This window comes from Apodemus sylvaticus, chromosome 5 (assembly GCF_947179515.1).
Source record: "Apodemus sylvaticus chromosome 5, mApoSyl1.1, whole genome shotgun sequence".
NCBI classification, from domain to species: domain Eukaryota; kingdom Metazoa; phylum Chordata; class Mammalia; order Rodentia; family Muridae; genus Apodemus; species Apodemus sylvaticus.
The window spans coordinates 54,858,211-54,880,968 of NC_067476.1; the positions used below are offsets into that span (position 1 = coordinate 54,858,211).

At 38.1% G+C, this 22,758-nt stretch overlaps 1 protein-coding gene across 5 annotated transcripts in view; it reads right to left on the reverse strand.

Moving 5' to 3' along the window:
• Lnpk (lunapark, ER junction formation factor) overlaps positions 1 to 22,758 on the reverse strand; it is a 77,100-nt gene that overhangs the window by 23,257 nt on the left and 31,085 nt on the right. For all 5 annotated transcript variants that reach the window (XM_052182726.1, XM_052182730.1, XM_052182728.1 and 2 more), the window contains exons 7-8: positions 20,585 to 20,668; positions 20,448 to 20,499 (exon numbers count right to left, since the gene is read on the reverse strand). In XM_052182726.1, the coding sequence (XP_052038686.1) occupies positions 20,448 to 20,499; positions 20,585 to 20,668 (136 nt within the window). The remainder of the gene's footprint in view (positions 1 to 20,447; positions 20,500 to 20,584; positions 20,669 to 22,758) is intronic.

Sequence of the window (22,758 nt, forward strand, 5' to 3'; positions counted from 1 at the left end):
CAAAGGAAAAGAATGTTTAAAATTATAAAACATTTTATGACAAGACTATATTCCAACTTTTACCTCTATTGTTTATTTCATATGCATGCTGCATTTTCTAAATCAATGGCATCTCATATTTCACTTCCTTATTATATAGCCTAGGCTACATGGGAAGACCCAGGCGGGGAGGGGGAGGATCAAGGGCTGAGGCTATAGATAAGTAGTGAAACTTCTGCCAAGAATGTGCAGAGCCCTGAATTCAATACCCAACACTAGAAAAACGAAAACTAAAAAGACAACATAAGCAGTCTTAAACAATCTCATTTCTTCAGTGATTACTTCTTTCAGGGAATGGAGAGATGGCTTAGCAGTTAGCATACTCGCTGCTCTTGCAGATTCCTTAAGTTCAGTTACCAGCACCCATATGGTAGCTTACAACTGTCTGTAACCTCAACTCCAGACACCAGGCAGGCATGCAGCACACTTACACACACACACACTCACACACACACCTCATATACATACAATAATAAAAATATTTTTAAATAACATATTTTATATTTAAGTGTTTTGCCTTCATATATATATGCCCACTGTGTGCATGCCTAATATCGTCATCAGCTTCCCTGTAACTGGAGTTACAAATGGTTGTGAGCCACAATGTAGGTGCTGGGGACAGAGCACAGGTTCTCTGTAAGAACAAGTGCTTCTCACTACTAAGTCATCTCTTCAGACCTTAAATATCTTTTTAGAAGTACAGATATTAGGGAGGCTAGAGAGGTGGCTCTCCCACAGCAATTTAGAGCAGGGATGGTTCTGCCACAGGACCTGGGTTTGGTTCCCAGCACCCTCTGCAACTCCAGTTCCAGGGGATCTGATGCTCTCTTCAAGAACCAAGCATGCATGTGGTACAAGATAAACATGCAGGCAATCACTCAAATTAAATAAAATAATAAAATACAAATATTAATTTACATATTAAACACTTCACAAGTTATTTCTGAGTTTCTTTAGTAAAAATCTAACTGCAAAAAGTAAAATCTGCAACTGTAGTGTTCTGTTAATAATCGTGAGATGAATATTCTATAATGAAAATAACTGTAACTTTTTATTTTTTGAAACTGACCTAGGCATTTTAAATAGTAACATGAACATGAACAGTTCATGGAAGCTATAAAGTATTCAGAGAATTATCTCCTTATAATTGGAGATGAGACTGTGCAAGCATGTAGTTGCCTGCAGATTTTCCCATAGAAAGGGTAGCATGTCTAGAGCACTAGACTACCAGGAACTGTTTTTATAATGCCTCTCAAGAGTCTTGGTAGATAACTTGGGTGATTTACTGATGACTCCTCCTGCCCTCTACTTTGCAAATTTTTTTTATTCGATATAATTTATTTACATTTCAAATGATTTCCCCCTTTCTAGCCCCCCCCCCACTCCCCGAAAGTCCCGTAAGCCCCCTTCTCTTCCCCTGTCCTCCCTCCCACCCCTTCCCAGTTCCCCGTTCTGGTTTTGCCAAATACTGTTTCACTGAGTCTTTCCAGAACCAGGGACCACTCCTGCTTTCTTCTTGTATCTCATTTGATGTGTGGATTATGTTTTGGGTATTCCAGTTTTCTAGGTTAATAACCACTTATTAGTGAGTGCATACCATGATTCACCTTTTGAGTCTGGGTTACCTCACTTAGTATGATGTTCTCTAGCTCCATCCATTTGCCTAAGAATTTCATGAATTCATTGTTTCTAATGGCTGAATAGTACTCCATTGTGTAGATATACCACATTTTTTGTATCCACTCTTCTGTTGAGGGATACCTGGGTTCTTTCCAGCATCTGGCAATTATAAATAGGGCTGCTATGAACATAGTAGAGCATGTATCCTTATTACATGGTGGGGAATCCTCTGGGTATATGCCCAGGAGTGGTATAGCAGGATCTTCTGGAAGTGAGGTGCCCAGTTTTCGGAGGAACCGCCAGACTGATTTCCAGAGTGGTTGTACCAATTTGCAACCCCACCAGCAGTGGAGGAGTGTTCCTCTTTCTCCGCACCCTCTCCAACACCTGCTGTCTCCTGAATTTTTAATCTTAGCCATTCTGACTGGTGTAAGATGAAATCTTAGGGTTGTTTTGATTTGCATTTCCCTAATGACTAATGAAGTTGAGCATTTTTTAAGATGCTTCTCCGCCATCCGAAGTTTCCCCCTAGGAAAAGGAAATAAAATAATTATAGATGGATGAAAGACCTGGAACAGGAGGATCAAGTGCGGTGGGGGAGCAAAAAAAAATAAAAAATAAAAAAATAAAAAAAAGAATGGACAAGGGAGGGAATACAAGGAGAGATAGCTAAAATGAAGGGCTATTTGGGAAATAGTATGGAAACCTAATACAGTAGAAGCTTCCTAAAATAAACAAATATATGAAGGCAATCTAAATGGATTGCCAAATAATAGAAGAAACAAAGCCCTAACTGGAATCTCTTCACTAAATGAAGCTTCCAGTACAGGAAGCTTTTTGGCCAAATGGGTCCTATGGGAAACCCCAAACAACACAGGCTGTTGCCAACACTGTAAGTTGTTCTCTACAAACTAATTGCAAGGCCCTATTGCTGAAGACAGTACCTACATAACTCACTGAGCGATGAACAGTCCTAGCTGGTGCCTACATAGAGCCTTCACTCCTACATCCTATCACCTTTGATACATACAGGAACATATAGGTAGTAACACAGGCTACCAAAGGAGAAAAGTAAATACCAACCCAGCTTACAAACCCTTGATTCACACACTCCTCCACTGCTGGTGGGGTTGCAAATTGGTACAACCACTCTGGAAAGCAGTCTGGCGGTTCCTCCGAAAACTGGGCACCTCACTTCCAGAAGATCCTGCTATACCACTCCTGGGCATATACCCAGAGGATTCCCCACCATGTAATAAGGATACATGCTCTACTATGTTCATAGCAGCCCTATTTATAATTGCCAGATGCTGGAAAGAACCCAGGTATCCCTCAACAGAAGAGTGGATGCAAAAAATGTGGTATATCTACACAATGGAGTACTATTCAGCCATTAGAAACAATGAATTCATAAAATTCTTAGGCAAATGGATGGAGCTAGAGAACATCATACTAAGTGAGGTAACCCAGACTCAAAAGGTGAATCATGGTATGCACTCACTAATAAGTGGTTATTAACCTAGAAAACTGGAATACCCAAAACATAATCCACACATCAAATGAGGTACAAGAAGAAGGGAGGAGTGGCCCCTGGTTCTGGAAAGACTCAGTGAAACAGTATTCGGCAAAACCAGAACAGGGAAGTGGGAAGGGGTGGGTGGGAGGACAGGGGAAGAGAAGGGGACTTACGGGACTTTCGGGGAGTCGGGGGCTAGAAAAGGGGAAATCATTTGAAATGTAAATAAATTATATTGAATAAAAAAAAAAAAAAAAAAAAAAAAGAAAAGGTTTCAGGAGGCGGCGGCGGCGGCGGCGGCAGCAGCGGCAGCAGTGGCTGCTCCAGCTGAAGGGCCATCAGCAGTGGAACCAAGGCGTCACAGGGACCAGTTAGGCCCTGCGCCCACGACCACTGACCTTCGCTGACCAGCCGGACAGCAAGCAGCTGCAGTTGTGCGGCGCCTTTCCTGCACGGAGGCCACTTCAGAACTCGGCCTCCCACCAGTCAGGAGAGGAGCATCCATCTTGGCTCCGTACTCCAGGAATCGGACAGACTGAGGTACACAAACATAATCCGAGGCCAACACCGCGGTGGTCTGAGCCCGAAGGGCGTTGGCCTGCACCCAGGCCCTGGGCGGGTCGGGGGGCCATCGGGGTGCCAACCCAACCAGGAGGTTTTTTGCCCAGGCCTGCGAGCACGCCGCCGCCATTTTGCCTGCAGGGCGACAGAGAGCTCAGGCGGGCAGACCTGTAACAGGCATAGCCTAAGGCTAACAAAGCGGGGGTCCAGGCCCCAAAAGGCACAGGACTGACCCCAAGAACTGGGCGGCTTGGTGGGCCATCTGTGAGTCAACCCGCCCAGGTGATTGTTAGCAAAGCAGACTCTCCCGGCGCTTTCAGGGAGCGCGGGCGCGCACGCCCGCCATCCTAGTCACCTGGCAAACCCAATTAACAGTCAAAGCCATAGGGGAACTTTGCTCAGACCTTGGCCTCCCAGGCTTTTGCCTGGACTCAGGGACTGGGCGGCCAGGCTAACCTTGTGTGCGACAGCCCGGTTGGCAGATCGGCTGCCCAGCGGAGTGAGCGGAACATAGGGGAGGTCACAGTAGCATACACCATCGGCACTCCCTGGGAGTGCACACGGGCTCCATCTGCTCCACAGACACAATCTGGGGCAAGGCCTCAGGCAGAAGCCCTTAGCTCTACTCTCTCCGCTTCCGGATCCAGATCAGTCTGGGAAGCAGCATTACATCTCCAAGTCCTGCAAGTGGCTAGCTGGGCTTCCGGGCGGCCAGCTGGGAGAAGTCAGGGTGCTCCAGTGAATCCAGCGGGCCCCAGCGGGAGCCTTCGGGTGCCTGCTTTGGGATCTGAACAGCCTGGGCAGCAGCACACTGTCTACAAGCAGTGCAGGAGGTAAGCTGTGCACCAGAGGCCAACTGGGAAGGGGCAGCTTGCACTGGTGAGTCCAGCACTGACAAGATAAACTAACACCAGTGAGATCTAGATGGCAAAAGGCAAACGCAGGAACGTCACTAACAGAAATCAAGGCAATATGGCAACATCTGAACCCAATTCTCCTCTACCAACATGTCCTGGATACCCCATCACACCAGTAAAACAAGATTTGGATTTAAAATCACTGGTCATGATGCTGGTACAGGAACAAATGAAGGTCATACATAAAGAAATTCAGGAGACAATGGATCAAAAGTTAGAAGCCCTTGCAAGGGAAACACAAAAATCATTGAAAGAAATCCAGGAGAATACAAAAGCCAACAAGGAGGAAATGCAAAAAACACTTAAAGAAATACAGGAGAACTTTGCTCAACAGGCTGAGGTCATGAAAGACGAAACACAAAAATCTCTTAAAGAAATACAGGAGAACTTTGGTCAACAGGCTGAGTTCATGAAAGAGAAAACACAAAAATCTCTTAAAGAATTAGAGGAAAACACAAACATGCAAGTGAAGGAGCTAAGCAAAACCATCCAGGATCTAAAATCAGAAGTAGAAACAACTAAGAAAACTCAAAGGGAGACAACTTTGGAGATAGAAAGCCTTGGGAAGAAATCAGGGGACAGAGATACAAATATCAACAACAGAATACAAGAGATAGAAGAAAGAATCTCAGATGCTGAAGATTCCATAGAAACCATGGACTCAACAGTTAAAGAAAATGCAAAATGCAAAAAGCTTGTAACCCAAAATATCCAGGAAATCCAGGACACAATGAGAAGACCAAACCTAAGGATTATAGGCATAGAGGAGAGTGAAGATTTACAACTTAAAGGGCCAGCAAATATCTTCAATAAAATTATGGAAGAAAACTTCCCTAACCTAAAGAGAGAGATGCCCATGAATATACAAGAAGCCTACAGAACTCCAAACAGACTGGACCAGAACAGAAATACTTCCCGTCACATAATAATCAAAACACCAAATGTTCTAAACAAAGAAAGAATACTAAAGGCAGTAAGAGAAAAAGGCCAAGTAACATATAAAGGAAGACCTATCAGAATCACAGCAGACTTTTCACCTGAGACTATGAAGGCTAGAAGGTCCTGGGCAGATCTCATGCAGACTCTAAGAGAACACAAATGCCAACCAAAACTACTATATCCAGCAAAACTCTCAATCACCATAGATGGAGAAACTAAGATATTTCATGACAAAACCAAGTTTACCCAATATCTATTCACAAACCCGGCCCTAAAAAGGATAATAGGAGGACAACACCAATACAAGGAGGGAAACTTCACCCTGGAAAAAGCAAGATAGTAACCTTTCATCAAACCCAAAAGAAGTTAAGCATTCAAATTTAAAAAATAACGTCAAAAATGATAGGAAGTAACAATCACTATTCCTTAATATCTCTTAACATCAATGGACTTAATGCCCCAATAAAAAGACACAGACTAACTGAATGGATACGTAAACAGGACCCTACATTTTGCTGCTTACAGGAAACACACCTCAGGGTCAAAGACAAACACTACCTTAGAGTAAAAGGCTGGAAGACAATTTTACAAGCAAATGGTCTCAGAAAACAAGCTGGAGTAGCCATTTTAATATCAGATAAAATTGACTTTCAACCCAAAGTCATCAAAAGAGACCCTGAGGGACACTTCTTGCTGGTCAAAGGAAAAATACAAAAAGAAGAACTGTCAATCCTGAACATCTATGCCCCAAATGCAAGGGCACCCTCTTTTGTAAAAGAAACTTTATTAAAACTAAAAGCACACATTGCACCTAACACAATAATTGTGGGTGACTTCAACACTGCACTTTCCTCAATGGACCGATCAGGAAAACAGAAACTAAACAGGGACACAATGAAACTAATTGAAGCTTTGGACCAATTAGATTTAACAGATATATATAGAACATTCTATCCTAAAACAAAAGAATATACCTTTTTCTCAGCACCTCATGGTACCTTCTCCAAAATCGACCATATAATTGGTCACAAGACAGACCTCAACAAATATAAGAGGATCGAACTAATCCCATGCCTCCTATCTGATCACTATGGAGTAAAAGTGGTCTTCAATAGCAACAGAAACAACAGAAAGCCCACATACACGTGGAAACTGAACAATACTCTACTCAATGATACCTTGGTCAAGGAAGAAATAAAGAAAGAAATTAAAGACTTTTTAGAACACAATGAAAATGAAAACACAACATACCCAAATCTATGGGACACAATGAAAGCAGTGCTAAGAGGAAAACTCATAGCCCTGAGTGCCTCCAAAAAGAAAATGGAGAGAGCATACATTACCAGCTTAATGACACACCTGAAAGCCCTGGAACAAAAAGAAGCTATTTCGCCCAGGAGGAGTAGAAGGCAGGAAATCATCAAACTCAGGGCCGAAATCAATCAAGTAGAAACAAAGAGAACCATACAAAAAATCAACAATACCAGGAGCTGGTTCTTTGAGAAAATCAACAAGATAGATAAACCCTTAGCCAGAATGACCAAAGGGCACAGAGAAAGTATCCAAATTAACAAACTTAGAAATGAAAAGGGAGATATAACAACGGAAACTGAGGAAATCCAAAAAATCATCAGATCCTACTACAAGAGCCTATACTCAACACAACTGGAGAATCTGGAGGAAATGGACAATTTCCTTGACAGATACCAAATACCAAAATTAAATCAGGACCAACTAGACCATCTAAACAGTCCCATAATGCCTAAAGAAATAGAAGGAGTCATAGAAAGTCTTCCAACCAAAAAAAGCACAGGACCAGATGGCTTCAGTGCAGAATTCTACCAGACCTTCAAAGAAGAGTTAACACCAATACTCTTCAAACTATTCCACAAAATAGAAACAGAAGGAACACTACCCAATTCCTTCTACGAAGCCACAATTACGCTGATACCAAAGCCACACAAAGATCCAACAAAGAAAGAGAACTTCAGACCAATTTCCCTTATGAACATCGATGCAAAAATACTCAATAAAATTCTTGCCAACCGAATCCAAGAACACATCAAAACGATCATCCACCATGATCAAGTAGGCTTTATCCCGGGAATGCAGGGTTGGTTCAATATACGGAAATCCATCAATACAATCCACTACATAAACAAACTCAAAGAACAAAACCATATGGTCATTTCATTGGATGCTGAAAAAGCATTTGACAAAATTCAGCATCCCTTCATGCTTAAAGTCTTGGAGAGAACAGGAATTCAAGGCCCATACCTAAACATAGTAAAAGCAATATACAGCAAACCGGTAGCCAGCATCAAACTAAATGGAGAGAAACTTGAAGCAATCCCACTGAAATCAGGGACCAGACAAGGCTGCCCCCTTTCTCCTTATCTTTTCAATATTGTACTTGAGGTACTAGCTCGGGCAATTCGACAACATAAGGAGGTCAAAGGGATACAAATTGGAAAGGAAGAAGTCAAACTATCATTATTTGCAGATGACATGATCGTCTACCTAAGTGACCCAAAGAACTCCACTAGAGAGCTCCTACAGCTGATAAACAACTTCAGCAAAGTGGCAGGTTATAAAGTCAACTCAAGCAAATCAGTGGCCTTCCTATACTCAAAGGATAAGCAGGCTGAGAAAGAAATTAGGGAAATGACCCCCTTCACAATAGCCACAAACAGTATAAAGTATCTTGGGGTGACTCTTACCAAACATGTGAAAGATCTGTATGACAAGAACTTCAAGACTCTGAAGAAGGAAATGGAAGAAGACCTCAAAAAATGGGAAAACCTCCCATGCTCATGGATCGGCAGAATCAATATAGTTAAAATGGCCATTTTGCCTAAAGCACTATACAGATTCAATGCAATACCCATCAAAATCCCAACTCAATTCTTCACAGAGTTAGAAAGAGCAATTATCAAATTCATCTGGAACAACAAAAAACCCAGGATAGCTAAAACTATTCTCAGCAACAAAAGGAAATCTGGGGGAATCAGTATCCCTGACCTCAAGCAATACTACAGAGCAATAGTGTTAAAAACTGCATGGTATTGGTACAGTGACAGGCAGGAGGATCAATGGAACAGGATTGAAGATCCAGAAATGAACCCACACACATATGGCCACTTGATCCTCGACAAAGAGGCTGAAAACATCCAATGGAAAAAAGATAGCCTTTTCAACAAATGGTGCTGGTTCAACTGGAGGTCAGCATGCAGAAGAATGCGAATTGATCCATCTTTGTCTCCTTGTACTAAGCTCAAATCCAAATGGATCAAGGACCTCCACATAAAGCCAGACACTCTGAAGCTAATAGAAAAAAAACTGGGGAAGACCATTGAGGACATCGGTACAGGGAGAAAGTTTCTGAACAGAACACCAATAGCGTATGCTCTAAGAGCAAGAATTGACAAATGGGACCTCATAAAATTACAAAGTTTCTGTAAGGCAAAGGACACCATCAAGAGGACAAATCGGCAACCAACAAATTGGGAAAAGATCTTCACCAATCCTACATCAGATAGAGGGCTAATATCCAATATATATAAAGAACTCAAGAAGTTAGACTCCAGAAAACCAAACAACCCTATTAAAAAATGGGGTACAGAGTTAAACAAAGAATTCTCACCTGAAGAACTTCGGATGGCGGAGAAGCATCTTAAAAAATGCTCAACTTCATTAGTCATTAGGGAAATGCAAATCAAAACAACCCTAAGATTTCATCTTACACCAGTCAGAATGGCTAAGATTAAAAATTCAGGAGACAGCAGGTGTTGGAGAGGGTGTGGAGAAAGAGGAACACTCCTCCACTGCTGGTGGGGTTGCAAATTGGTACAACCACTCTGGAAATCAGTCTGGCGGTTCCTCCGAAAACTGGGCACCTTACTTCCAGAAGATCCTGCTATACCACTCCTGGGCATATACCCAGAAGACTCCCCACCATGTAATAAGGATACATGTTCTACTATGTTCATAGCAGCCCTATTTGTAATTGCCAGATGCTGGAAAGAACCCAGGTATCCCTCAACAGAAGAGTGGATGCAAAAAATGTGGTATATCTACACAAGGGAGTACTATTCAGCCATTAGAAACAATGAATTCATGAAATTCTTAGGCAAATGGATGGAGCTAGAGAATATCATACTAAGTGAGGTAACCCAGACTCAAAAGGTGAATCATGGTATGCACTCACTAATAAGTGGATATTAACCTAGAAAACTGGAATACCCAAAACATAATCCACACATCAAATGAGGTACAAGAAGAAAGGAGGAGTGGCCCCTGGTTCTGGAAAGACTCAGTGAAACAGTATTCAGCAAAACCAGAACGGGGAAGTGGGAAGGGGTGGGTGGGAGGACAGGGGAAGAGAAGGGGGTTTGCGGGACTTTCGGGGAGTGGGGGGGCTAGAAAAGGGGAAATCATTTGAAATGTAAATAAATTATATCGAATAATAAAAAAAAAAAAAAAAAAAAAAAAAGAAAAAAAAAAGAAAAAAAAACTCTTGATTCACAATGGTGTCCAGGCTGCAAGATGGTAGTACGACGGTGGGGTAAAGCTTAAGGAAATAATCAACCAATATCTGATTTGACTTAAGGCCTACTCTACAAGATGAAACCCACATCCAACACTGACTGGGTGACCAAGAATCTAAGACTAGATAGCCCAAGGACCTAGGGAGAAACCAAATACTACTGTTCTACTAAAAGCAAAGCAATAAAATGTCTTCTAATAACATTCTGCTATACTCAGTCCCTTGCTCAGACATCATCAGAGAAGCTTCCTCTGATGCTTCTTGGGCAAATGGGAACAAATACAGAAACCTACAGCCAGCCTAGAGCCTTGAAACATTCAGCTCGAACTGGAATCTGTCCATCAAATCCCTCCCCTTAGGGATCAGGGAACTACCACAGAAGAGGAGGAGGATACAGAGGCAGAGGGTATAGAGGACACTAAGCAAACAAGGTCTTTCAAATCAACAAGATGATATGAACTCCCAGAGAGAAGAAGCATATTTGCAGTCCTTCAAGGCACCAAATTTTTACATCCTAGCACTGTCTATGGAATGATCCTTTTACCTGAAGAGTACTTTCTCACACCTGTTCTGATAGAAAATTATTGTGATTTGTTTCTGCCTTCTACTGTGATCCTAAGTATACCAACTATTTATATGTGTGTAGTATACTCCTTTCAATGAAGAGCACTTAAGTAGGAACTAAAACCTTATTCCCTCAAGATATGATAAGGTTATGGGCTAAGAGTGTAAGCTTAATAAAGATCTATGAAAATGATCTATTTTCTTCCTACATTTCCATTTAAAATTTCTAACTCCCCATTACTCAACTCACATGGCATGATAAATAAAATAATGTTCCCCAACACCTATAACAACATTCCCAAACCTTATAAAGTTGGAACTAAAATTACAAAATCAGCTCAACTTTCGTTTGCTCTCTACACTGGAAATCTCACATTAACTTTAGGAGACTGTCGTCTTTCCTCATCCACCATTGCTCTGGCACTTCAAATTAAGCATGCGTTTTGTATATTTATCTTAACATTTACTTTTTCTCATTTTAATGTCTTATTTCTAGTCTCATGTTTTTGTAAGTCAACTCTGAACAACTTACACCTTATAATTAATTGATCAATGTCCCACTTGATAATTATTTTGAAAAATTTAAACAAAATTTGGAAATTCTAAAGAAAAAGAAATTCCCATTTACTTTTGTCAATCGACATTCTAAAAGTAATCTTTAAGACTAAGATACTATGATTAGCACTATGAAAGATATTCTGGATTGCACACTATGGAAAGCAAAAACATGATAAACTACTATACATGATGTCATAAACATAGAACTAACGAAGTATACTACGGAGTCTAAGACAACTGGGTTAAACTCAGTGATACAATATAGACAAGATTCCTGGTACTGAGGGTGCTTGAAATGAAAACTAAACAACATATGGAGACAAAAAATGTTTCTGCTATCTATATTAAGATATATGTGGCAGTTTTAAAATAAAGTCTCATAAATAAAAAAACAAGTAAACAAACAAACAAAGCCCTAAATCTGCCCCCCCCCAAAAACAGAGGGGAGGGTGTCTATGTGCTTTTTCTCTGGGATCTGTATCCTGTGACTGTTTGCCCAAAAGAAAGCAAGTATGTAAACTCCAAAAACTACTTGTCCCTGGGACTCTTGGTTTGAGATCCTAGCCTTAGCTGAGGACACTTACATCTATGTGGAGAACAATCAACAGATAGCACCAATTTGCCAACCAGCCCTAACAAAATAGCCACAACTCAGGATGGAGATCAACCTGAGTCACCTCCAAGAAACCAAGGGTAAATTGAAAATCTACATAAAAACATAAATGTTAAAAACTAAGTTTTAGGACCAGTTGTTTCATTATTGAGTTATAATGATATAAAATTAACAATGAAGAACTAAAATGTCAATTTTTTTGTTCACGAAGTTTTTTCCAGATTCTCTTCCTAAACACACACCCCTCTCTACACAGCAAACATGAACTGTCTTTCCCCTTGCTATAGAGTAAAAGTGATTTATGGCTCTTTGAATTCTAATGCCATGGGACACAAATGAGCTCTAAAACCTACTTATTCAGGAACTTGTAATCTATCCATTAAAATCATTTTTTTCTGGAATATTAAAACTAATTTTAGATCTAGCACGGTAGGATACAATGGAAACTGTTTTGTTAACTGTTATTTAAAGGACATCTCCTGATAATTTGATTATTCTCCCTAATACATTTAGTCCTACAGTTACAATCTAGTTTAAAATCATGTGAATAACAAATTTAAAGGTAAGTAAGCCCCACTTACCTTCCCACTTACTTCCTCCAACCACAAGGCAATCTACAATTCATTAATTAGTCAAGGCCAGCAACCTTCATTTGAAAGGACCAAATGGTACAAAGCATTTCAAGCTTTGCAGACTATGCAAGATCTCTGTAGCATATACTTTTTTACAATGTTTAAGATTGTCTAAAAATGTAAAACCCATTCTAAGGAGAACTGTAAAACACAAAAACAACAAAAATATAAGTTGTGGTCTCAGCTGTGAGCAGGAGCTCCAGGCCCCACCTTCCTCTCACTATCCACCTCCCTATGTCCTTCTTTTCTCTCATGACTCAATCCTGAGGCTGAAACTTACCTATAAACCACAACACTACCCCCTCAAAAAGAGGGGAGAGGGTTCCGGAGCTATGGTTCAACAGTTAAGACCAGAGAATCAAGTTTAATTTCCAGAACCCTGTGGCAGGTCACAACCATCTGTTAAATCCAGTCCCAAGGGACCCAATGCCCATTACTGGCCTCCACAAATACCAAGAAATCACATGATTCAGACATAGGAGATGAAACAATCATACACATAAAAATAAATGAAAAAGCATTCCCTTATATATTCAGCTCCTCAGCCTTTTAATAGCTTACCTAATTCATTAGTCAGAACCTCGACCCTGGTTAAACCAACTGTCTATACCCATGTCTTTATCTATACATTGAAGAGTCTGAAACTTATGATAATTTTAATTTTACATATCCTTGACAGTCCCTTGGCCTTCCTACATTTCTCAAATCTATATTCTCTATCACCTAAAGATTATTTCATACCTGTTCTTCAAGTGCCAGCTACATCTCCTCTAGGGGTATAAAATAATATAAAGAAGCCAGGCCTTTATTTCCAAAGGATGGGTCAGAGGATTACCCTGAGTTCAAAACCAGCCTAGGCTACAGTGTGAGACCTTACCTCAAAATAAGTATCAGATACAATCCCTACTCCCCATCTCTATCAACTTTGTTTCTAGAGAGGAACTGTCACCAACTCTTATCTGAAGCCAACCTTTCCATTTATAAACTAGGTCACACCCCTTCTCACCTGTTCAGGGACAGTACTCAACTGCCTTCTCTCTCTACCACCATCACTCACTGCAATGTCTCCTCAGGATTTCTGTTAGCACACAAACATGCTACTGCTTATTTGACACAGTATGCTTAGTCATTTACTAATCTCTCCAGCCATACATTTCTATAGTATTTTACTCAAAGAAATTATCTCTTTCCATTGTCTGTAGCGTCTCCACTTCAACCCTTTATGGTTAGGCCTTTTGCCTGGAATCTTTTCAAAGTTACCAAGAACCTCAAGAATGACCTTTAAAATAAGTGGTCAGTTTTCAACACTAAACTTACTTGACAGAAGCATTTATTACAAATGATCACTGCGTTGAAACATTCTCCTAACTTAGAGTCAGGGTCGGGGTGGACTCCAAACTCTCCTGGGTTTTGTACATTAATACCACCCTGTGAGTATCTAAGCTTGTAGCCCTTAGTCTAGTCCTCTGATCTTTTTCTTTATACTTCTGTGGCAATCTCATGGGGTCTTGAGATTGTTTTCTTGGTAACATTAGATTTTTCTGTGTTGGTAAAGATCACACTTAGGACTTAAGAAAGGCTACACAAGTACTTTATCATCAAGTGTCACCCTCACGGTTAATACCATCTAAATCTTACATCTAAATCTGGTATCTCTAACATCCAAAATCCCTATTTGTCAGATTCAGATCAAACTGTTTTCTCTACCATCCACCATCCACCACTCACCCAATCTCTGGATAGCTCAGAGAGGGCCCCATGTACCCACAATGGCCTTGAACTTGCTATGTAACCAAAAATGACCTTAAAACCCTGATCCCCATGCCTCTACCTCCCAAATGCTAGTGCTGTGCACCACCATGCCTCGGTCAACTGTTTTGTTAAATGTTCTAGTCAGATGTCTAACTGGCATCTCAAAATAACATATCCAAAATCAAACCCTGCTCTTCACCTCCCATCAACCCTCTTGCCGGTTCCACAATCTCATTAAAACATAGATCCATCTTTCCAGTTATTCAGCTCAATATTTTTTTTTAATTTTTTTACTTGATATATTTTTTATTTACATTTCAAATGATTTCCCCTTTTCTAGACTCCCACTCCCCGAAAGTCCCATGAGCCCCCTTCCCTCCCCCTTTTTTCACACCCAACCATTCCCACTTCCCTGTTCTGGTTTTGCCCTATACTGCTTCACTGAGTCTTTCCAGAACAAGAGACCACTCCTCAGTTCTTCTTGTACCTCATTTGATGTGTGGATTAATGTCACACTTTCCTCTTCACTGACCCTGTATCTAATCAACCACAAAACCTTTCAAGTTCTATGTTCAAATCACACAGAAAGTACAACAGGGTTATATTAAATTTTTAGTTTTTTTAAAAAAAATCATCTCTAATGTTACTATTTAAAATCCAAACCACCTTCAATACCACCCTGGGTTACTGTAAAAGCTTTCTGATTCATTTTCCTCTTCCTCCTTTGCTCTTATCAACTTCTCAGATATTAGTATCTTATTGGCAAAAGTCAGGTCACATTAATCCTTTGCCTTAAAACAATCAAAATTTAAAATAAAAAAAAATTGAAAACAAAAGTCTTATAACAATCCACATTCTAGGAGGCTCTCTCTGAGATGGTCCCTTGATATTTCGCTTGCTGTCTCCTACTATTTACTCGCTCACTCAGTCTAGCCCAGACCCACTGGGCTTGCTCTTTCTAGAATATTCTAGGCATGTTCTCTTCTCTTTGTCTTTGTACTTACTGGTTCCTGTCTATGATAAGCTTCCCTCAGGTATCTACATAACTCATACCCTCACTTCTTTCCTGTCTTTAATAAACCCTCAATGAGACCTTCCCTAGCAACTCTACATAATAAAACTACAATCTGCCATCCCATAGGCATTTGCTATTTATCAACCTTTATTTAACTCTATCAGTACAATTTATTGTCTACCTCTTTACAGCATGGGGAACAAGAAGGCTGTCCTTTTTGTTTACTATTGTATCCCCATCAACAGACAGACATTCAGTAAACATTTGTTGAAAAAGAAATAGATATTAGTACATATGCTGGACAGCTTTATGTCTACTTGATGCAAACTGAAGTCACTTTAAAGGAAAACTCAGCTGAGAAAAATGCCTCCATAAGATCAAGCTGTGGGCAAACCTATGGGGCATTTTTTTCCTAATTGGTTACTGATGGAGGAGGGCACGGCCCATTGTGGGTGGTGCTACCCCTGGGCTGGTGGTCTTGAGTTCTGAAAGAAAGCAATCTGAGCAAGCAGAAATGGGCAAACCAATAAAACAGCACACACACCTCCATGGCCTCTGCGCCAGCTTCTGCCTCCAGGCTCTGGCCCTGTTTGAGTTCCTGTTCTGACTTTGATGATATGGACGTGTAAGCCAAATAAAAATAAACACTTTGCTTCTCAACTTGCTTTGGTTATGGAGTTTTATCATAGTAATAGCAACCCCAATTAAGACAGTACATTAGAATTAAATATAGTTCTGTATTTCAAGATTTTGAAAATGAAAAAGTTTAGTTCTTAAAAAAATTTAGTCCTGTATAATCAAAATCTTGAAAGATATTTTTTCACCATTCTCAAGCACATATTTCTACATAACACAGAGAATTTACAGGAATTTGAATGGTGGCAAATTTTATTTTTCATTTCCATCTAAGCTTTATTGCTTCTTAATATGAGAGAAAAATCTTTCCATCTTCTAGTTCATGATAAATACAAGCATCTAAGCAGCAGATAATTCTATTTAATATGTATACACACAGATCTCTACTTTTTTTTACTTTTTATGCTTATTCCTTCATATCAAAATAAACAATTGTTTTTTAAAGATCAAACACTCAATAAAAATTCCTTACCAAAAAGGATTAGGGAAAGATCTTTCGTTCAAGGTATCAAAAAAAAAAAAGAAAGAAAAGAAAAGAAATATCCAGAAAACATTCCAGTTAAAAGAAGTCTAAAGGGAAAAGACAACTAAACATAGTATAAAATTCAAATGGTATCACAGAACAGAAAAGGGTAAAATAAAGCCTTTACTTCTCAATAATGTATCATATGGCTATAAGCATACCTTCTTGTTATGGTAATAGGAGAAACTAAGTACAAGAACAAACAGGAACTCTACCCTGTCTTTGCCTTTCATCTATAAATCAAAACTGTTTTTAAAAAAAAAAAAGACATATACTTGAGAGTGAAAGAGAATCTCAGAAGATGGACTAATAATCCAGTAAGTATATTTCTTTTAACATAAGGCAAATTAAACAATACTATCCTCAAAATTTGTAATCAGTCTAAGCACAGTAAACATCATTATCCCAGTTATACAAAACTAAGATATCTACTACACACATCAGTTACGGCTCAGCAATTGCAAGAGAGCTAGCAAACTGAAGTCACTTAAATGCAGGATCCTTTGGAGAGCAGTCTTGTTAAGGGCCAGAGATGAATGGGATATATGTATTCAGTACTTGTTTTCACTTTCTGTTAACCATAAATCAGCTAATAGAGAAGGGAGGGAGGGTGAAAGGGAAGGCTAGCATGCAGTACAGCAAAAACTAAAGAATTCAAACTAACTTAACAGAAACTCAGAAGTAACATAAACATAAAATCAACTTCTACATGACTGTGTCACCTATAAAAATCACAGGAAGCTAGGAAAGGTGGTGCACACCTGAGAGTGTAAGGCAGGAGAGCTGACAAGTTCCAGACTGGTCTGGGCTACTGAGTAAAACCTTGTCTCAAATAAACAAAAAGATAGGAAACTAAATGATATTAAATAAGATTAAACAACATAGCATGCATAATTCTCAAAAAGTAGAATAAAATTATAACGTAATTTTGATCTTTTTAAATATAAGAAAAAATCCAAAACATTAATAATTATATGCTAAGATTAAGATATCCTAGAATATGCCCAAAAGAAATACTATTTTTTATTTAAAATTCTAACATTTTTGTAGGGGATAGGACTGGGAAAATAGTTCAGTAGTGTGTTGCTCAAGTAGTCGAACCTGAGTTCAAGCCCAAGAACCCACAAATGAAACCATGGCCATGGAGCTCCGGTGCTGGGAAGGCAGAGACAGGGTCTCTGGAGCTTGTTAGCCACCAACCTAGCCCAGCTGGAGAAGTTGAGAGACCCTGCCTCAGAACCCAAGGTAAACAGCGCCTGAAGAACAGGACAGCATGAGTGTCTTCTGACCTCCACAAGCATGTGCATATACACGCATGCATAGCTGCACACACAACATCATCCCACTACACATACACACGCATGCATAGCTGCACACACAACAGCATCCCCTATACATACACAATTATTAATTTTTTAAGGTTAAAAGATGATACACTGATCTCTTTATTCACTAAGGTATCTGCCTATTAAGTACTTGGTACATTTTAATGTCTATTAATTTGAGGTGAAAGAATTTGTACATGTATGTCCTGGTGCATGTCTGGCAGTCAGAGGACAGCTTGCAGGAGCCAGCTCTCTTTCCAACATGTGGGCCCTAGGGATGGAACTCGGGTCACTGTGCCTGGCAGCAAGTGCCTTTCCCACTGACTGACCCACTGTGCTTGCTCCTTCAACGAATATTCTCAAGTGACTCACCATATTAGAGTTAAATATGAATCCTGTTAAGACTACCCAAAAGCAGTACAAGTATCCAAAGCAAATGAAAATATCAGTAATTTTTCTATAATTATGATTCGGTGGCAGAAGAAAATTTTATTTGGTTCTTAAAAGTTTCTAAGTGCCAGGTACTAGTGTCACATGCCTTTAATCCCAGCACTTGGGAGGCAGAGGCAGGTAGATTCTGAGTCTGAGGCCAGCCTGGTCTACAGAGTGAGTTCCAGGACAGCCAGGGCTACACAGAGAAACCCTGTCTAGAAAAACCAAAGGGAAAAAGAAAAGAAAAGAAAAGAAAAAAAGAAAAGAAAAGAAAAGAAAAGAAAAGAAGAAAAGAAAAGAAAAGAAAAGAAAAGAAAAGAAAAGAAAAGAAAAGAAAAGAAAAGAAAAGAAAGAAGGAAAAGGAAAGAAAGTTTCTAAGTAACACTTAAATTCTCAAAATAATTTAAACTAAATGATAAAATACCTAAGAAAGTTTTTTAAAGTAACAACCACAGCTTCCTATAAGTACCATATTAAAAAACATATTTGCAGCAGTATTACTTATTCAAAAGATTTCTCACACACTATTAAATGATTCCCACAGTCAAGCTAATTAGCCATATCCATCATAGCAGTTTTTCTGTATGTGGAGAATACATAAAATCCAGTCTTTGAAAATTTCAAGTAAACAACACAGCATTGCTAACTATAGTCACTATACTGTACATTAGCTGTCTAGGCATTCTATTCACCTATATAACTAAAACTCTGTGTTCCTTGACCAATATCTTCCTATTGCTTTCATCAACTCTAAATCTTGGGAAACAATTCTACACTTTGCTTCTATGAATTCAGTATTTTTTAAGAAGTAGTACTATATACACAAAATTGCTTGGGACTGAAGAAAGGGCTCAGGGGTTAAGAGCACTGTCTGATCTTCCAGAGGTCCTGAGTTCAATTCCAAGTAACCATATAATGGCTCACAACCATCTGTAATGGAATCTGAGGCCCTCTTCTGGTATGCAGGTATACATGTAGATTAAACATAAAATAAAAAAAAAATTTAATATGCTTCACATATAACAAAACTTTTTCTATGATTCTAAAGTATACTGATTATGAAATGGGAATTTCACTAGAAACACATATATGTAGTTTACTTTAATGGCATATGAACTTTTACTTTTACAAAAAGAACAATCAAAAAATGAAAGAAAAAGAAAAAAAGAAAGAACAAGCTAATATTTCTCTAACACAAAATCCTAGTTGTAAAGACTGAGTAAATTCTTCCTACTCAACAATATCAATTAGAAAACCTAAAAATGTGCCTCATTTAATCTGCACGGTCCTTGTGGATATTTATAAAAGATTACCTTCTCAAAGTTATAAATGCTATTGTAACTTTAAATCAGCCTTCAGCTCTGCAAGGATGAGAATTGCAGTTTTCTACGTATTTAATATTCTTCAAGGCCACAAAATCTTAAAAACTTACCAGATTCTAGTGAAAGCAAAAATACAAAAATTAAAAGCTAATGCAAACTCAAAATATCTTTCAGCTTCTACTTTAGGAAATATTTTATGTAAGCATTTAAACGACTTCTGAAGGCTGATGAAGTAGCTCAATAGGTAAAGGTACTTAACTCCATAAATCTGGGAACCTGAGTTCAATCCCTGTAACCCACATAAAAGTAAGACTGAGTCAACTCCACAGAGTTGCCCTCTGACCTCTACATGTAAGCCTTGGTACAAGATACAAACAATAATAATAAATTAAATTAAAATGACTTGAAAATTTACATAATACTTAATGTAATGATGATGATTATATTAAGTTACCTAATATAACTTCAAAAATTTGCTGTTAGATGAAATTCAATTTTCTTTTTTTTCTTATTTTTAAGTTATTTCACTTTTTTATCAAATAAATGTGTTCTTTTAGAACAAACTTCAACCTTGGCAAAAAACTTCATTCTCCAGAAGAAAATCATATGAATGTAAAGATATTAATAAGATATATCAAAGATTATTATTTACAAGGTGAAATCTTTTAAAATATAGGTGAAAATAGTTACATTGTCAGATTAAAACCAATTATAACTTTAATCTCTTATTCAATATTCTAACTTATCAACATATTCCCACAAAACAAAAATAAAATAAAATTAGTGTTATCTACCCTAAGTAATATGTCAAATTACCAAGTATACATTAATACAAAAGCAGTTAACTTTTTACACACCACTAACACACACTTGTAAACTCACTTGGATAAATATGGATCTTTCCAACAGCAGCAGCAGTTTCTACAAAGTTATTTACCTTGTCCTGGCTTTGCAGTTACAGCTGCTCCAGCAGATGGCGGCTCAAACTCCTGTCAATTACAATAATGTTTAAATTATACAGTAGCCAATTACAATGTATGATTTGTAATGAGAACATAGTGTTATCAGTTTTACCTTTGCTTTCTTTGAGTCTGGATCAAACCTTTCAAGAATTAGCTTAGCTGTCTTATAAGTTTCTTTTTCCATGACTTCTTCAAGCTACAAACAAAAATTTCCATTAATTGTCATATTTTGAAATATATACTATTAATTTTTTATAATTCGTATTCAAAAGGTATTAAAGTATCAATCTTAGAATTAAGGAAGATAAATCCAGCCCCTCCTTTTTATACTTATATCTAGCAAATGTATCAATTTTTCTGCAATCAAATAATAAAAATCCAAGCTTTTAAAATAGTGTCTAACCTCTAATATGTTACTTGCATTTTAACAGCTTTACTGCAAGGAAATACCAAATATCGCTAATTGTTTACATATAATGAGGAGAATAATTACATGCACCAACTTCAATAATGGAATGTGCAAAAATCTATCAGCCATCATTATTGGAAGTTATTAGACATGACAAGCAAATGACAGGCAATTCCTCAGATTTATTTCCTCACAGCACTTAATGCTATTAATTTAAGAAGGTCGTTAGCCAAGAGCTTTACAAAATAAAATCTCTGTGCCAATTAACTGCTGTCAGCATCGATTTTAGATTATTTATTAGCAGAAGCAATTAGCTTGCTGCAAACGTGGTGAAAACTCAGTAACTGGGAGAACAGCCATGGAATTTGCTCAAGTGAGTCAAAAGGCAAACCTTCACTCCACCCTCTTTTCTTACTTAAATTCAAACATCTTTAGAAGGAAAAAAAAATCAATCACAGAATTTAAGTAAAGTTTTTACTAAGTTTTATACTAGGGACTATAAGTAAAAGCTTCAGTGTTTTAGCACTTTATAAGCCTAATAAGGTTCGATTTTAAAAGTAAGTAATCACTACTAAATATCATTTCAACAGTTAAGATGCAATATCAAAAAAGTCAAATTTTAGTACAAGACAGTCAATTATGACAAATAATTAGTGTGCAATATAAAATGCTTTTGGAAAAACTGGAACATAACCCTTTCCTTCTTGGTGACCAATAACCACTTATATTCATTATATGTCCTATTCACTCCAAGACAGTTAACTTAATAAGCGGCTCACATGACATTTATTTAGTTAAAGCATAGTTTTAAAAGAAAAGCCTTGCCACAATTAGAGTTAATAGACTGCCCATTAAATGTTAAAATTTAAAAATCTACGTTCTTAAAGGAATGATTTATAATTCTCAATTTAGTAAAACTAAAATATTTTACTATTTATTTCAAAGTTAGAATAAATTCTCAAGATGAGCAATTTCAATGCTTTATGTAAAATTTATTTTGGACTAGTGAAAAATTAGGAATGGAGGCAAAGAAAGAGTATCATATAATATATCCCCAAGTCAACATCATCATGAAATATTAAAGAACTGACTCTCATTAGACTCTTAGACCTGTATCATCCAACAGAACGCTCAGTGATGACAGAATGGCTTCTGCATTGGCACAGTGAACTCACTAAGATGAATGTGGTAAGTGAATACTTAAAATGTTGCTTTGTGACCGAGAAATTAAGTTTACAGTTTTATTTCACTATATATAATGAAAATGTAAATAGTCAAATGTGGCAAGTAGCTAGTGATCCAATCAGCATAACTAAATATAAAATCTATTGCTAGGTTTATGATTAACATAATAAGAAAATTAAGTCAGTCTCTGAAAAACATTATAGATTTTCTACTATATGTGATTCCTAAATTTGACACACACACAAAATCATGTATGTGTGTGTGTATATATATATATATATACACACACACACATATACATATACACATACACATACACATACACATACATATACATATACATGACATGGAGAGAAAGTGGAACTGTCCATGGGAACAAAGGGAAGTGATGGAAGCAAGGACCACAGGGAGTATGAAATAGAATGTGCTCAACATGTAATACATACTTGCACAAAGTGACCCTATGTAATGTAATAAATATAATGGATATATGTACAGAAAGGTTTTAAAAGATAAAAGGTTATACCAGTTTGCAATCCCAACAGCAATGAAGGAGTGTTCCTCTTTCTCCACATCTTCTCCAACATGTGTTGTCACCTGAGGTTTTGATCCTAGCCATTCTGATTGGTGTGAGGTGGGATCTCAGGGTTGTTTTGATTTGCATTTCTCTGATCACTAAAGACTTTGAACAT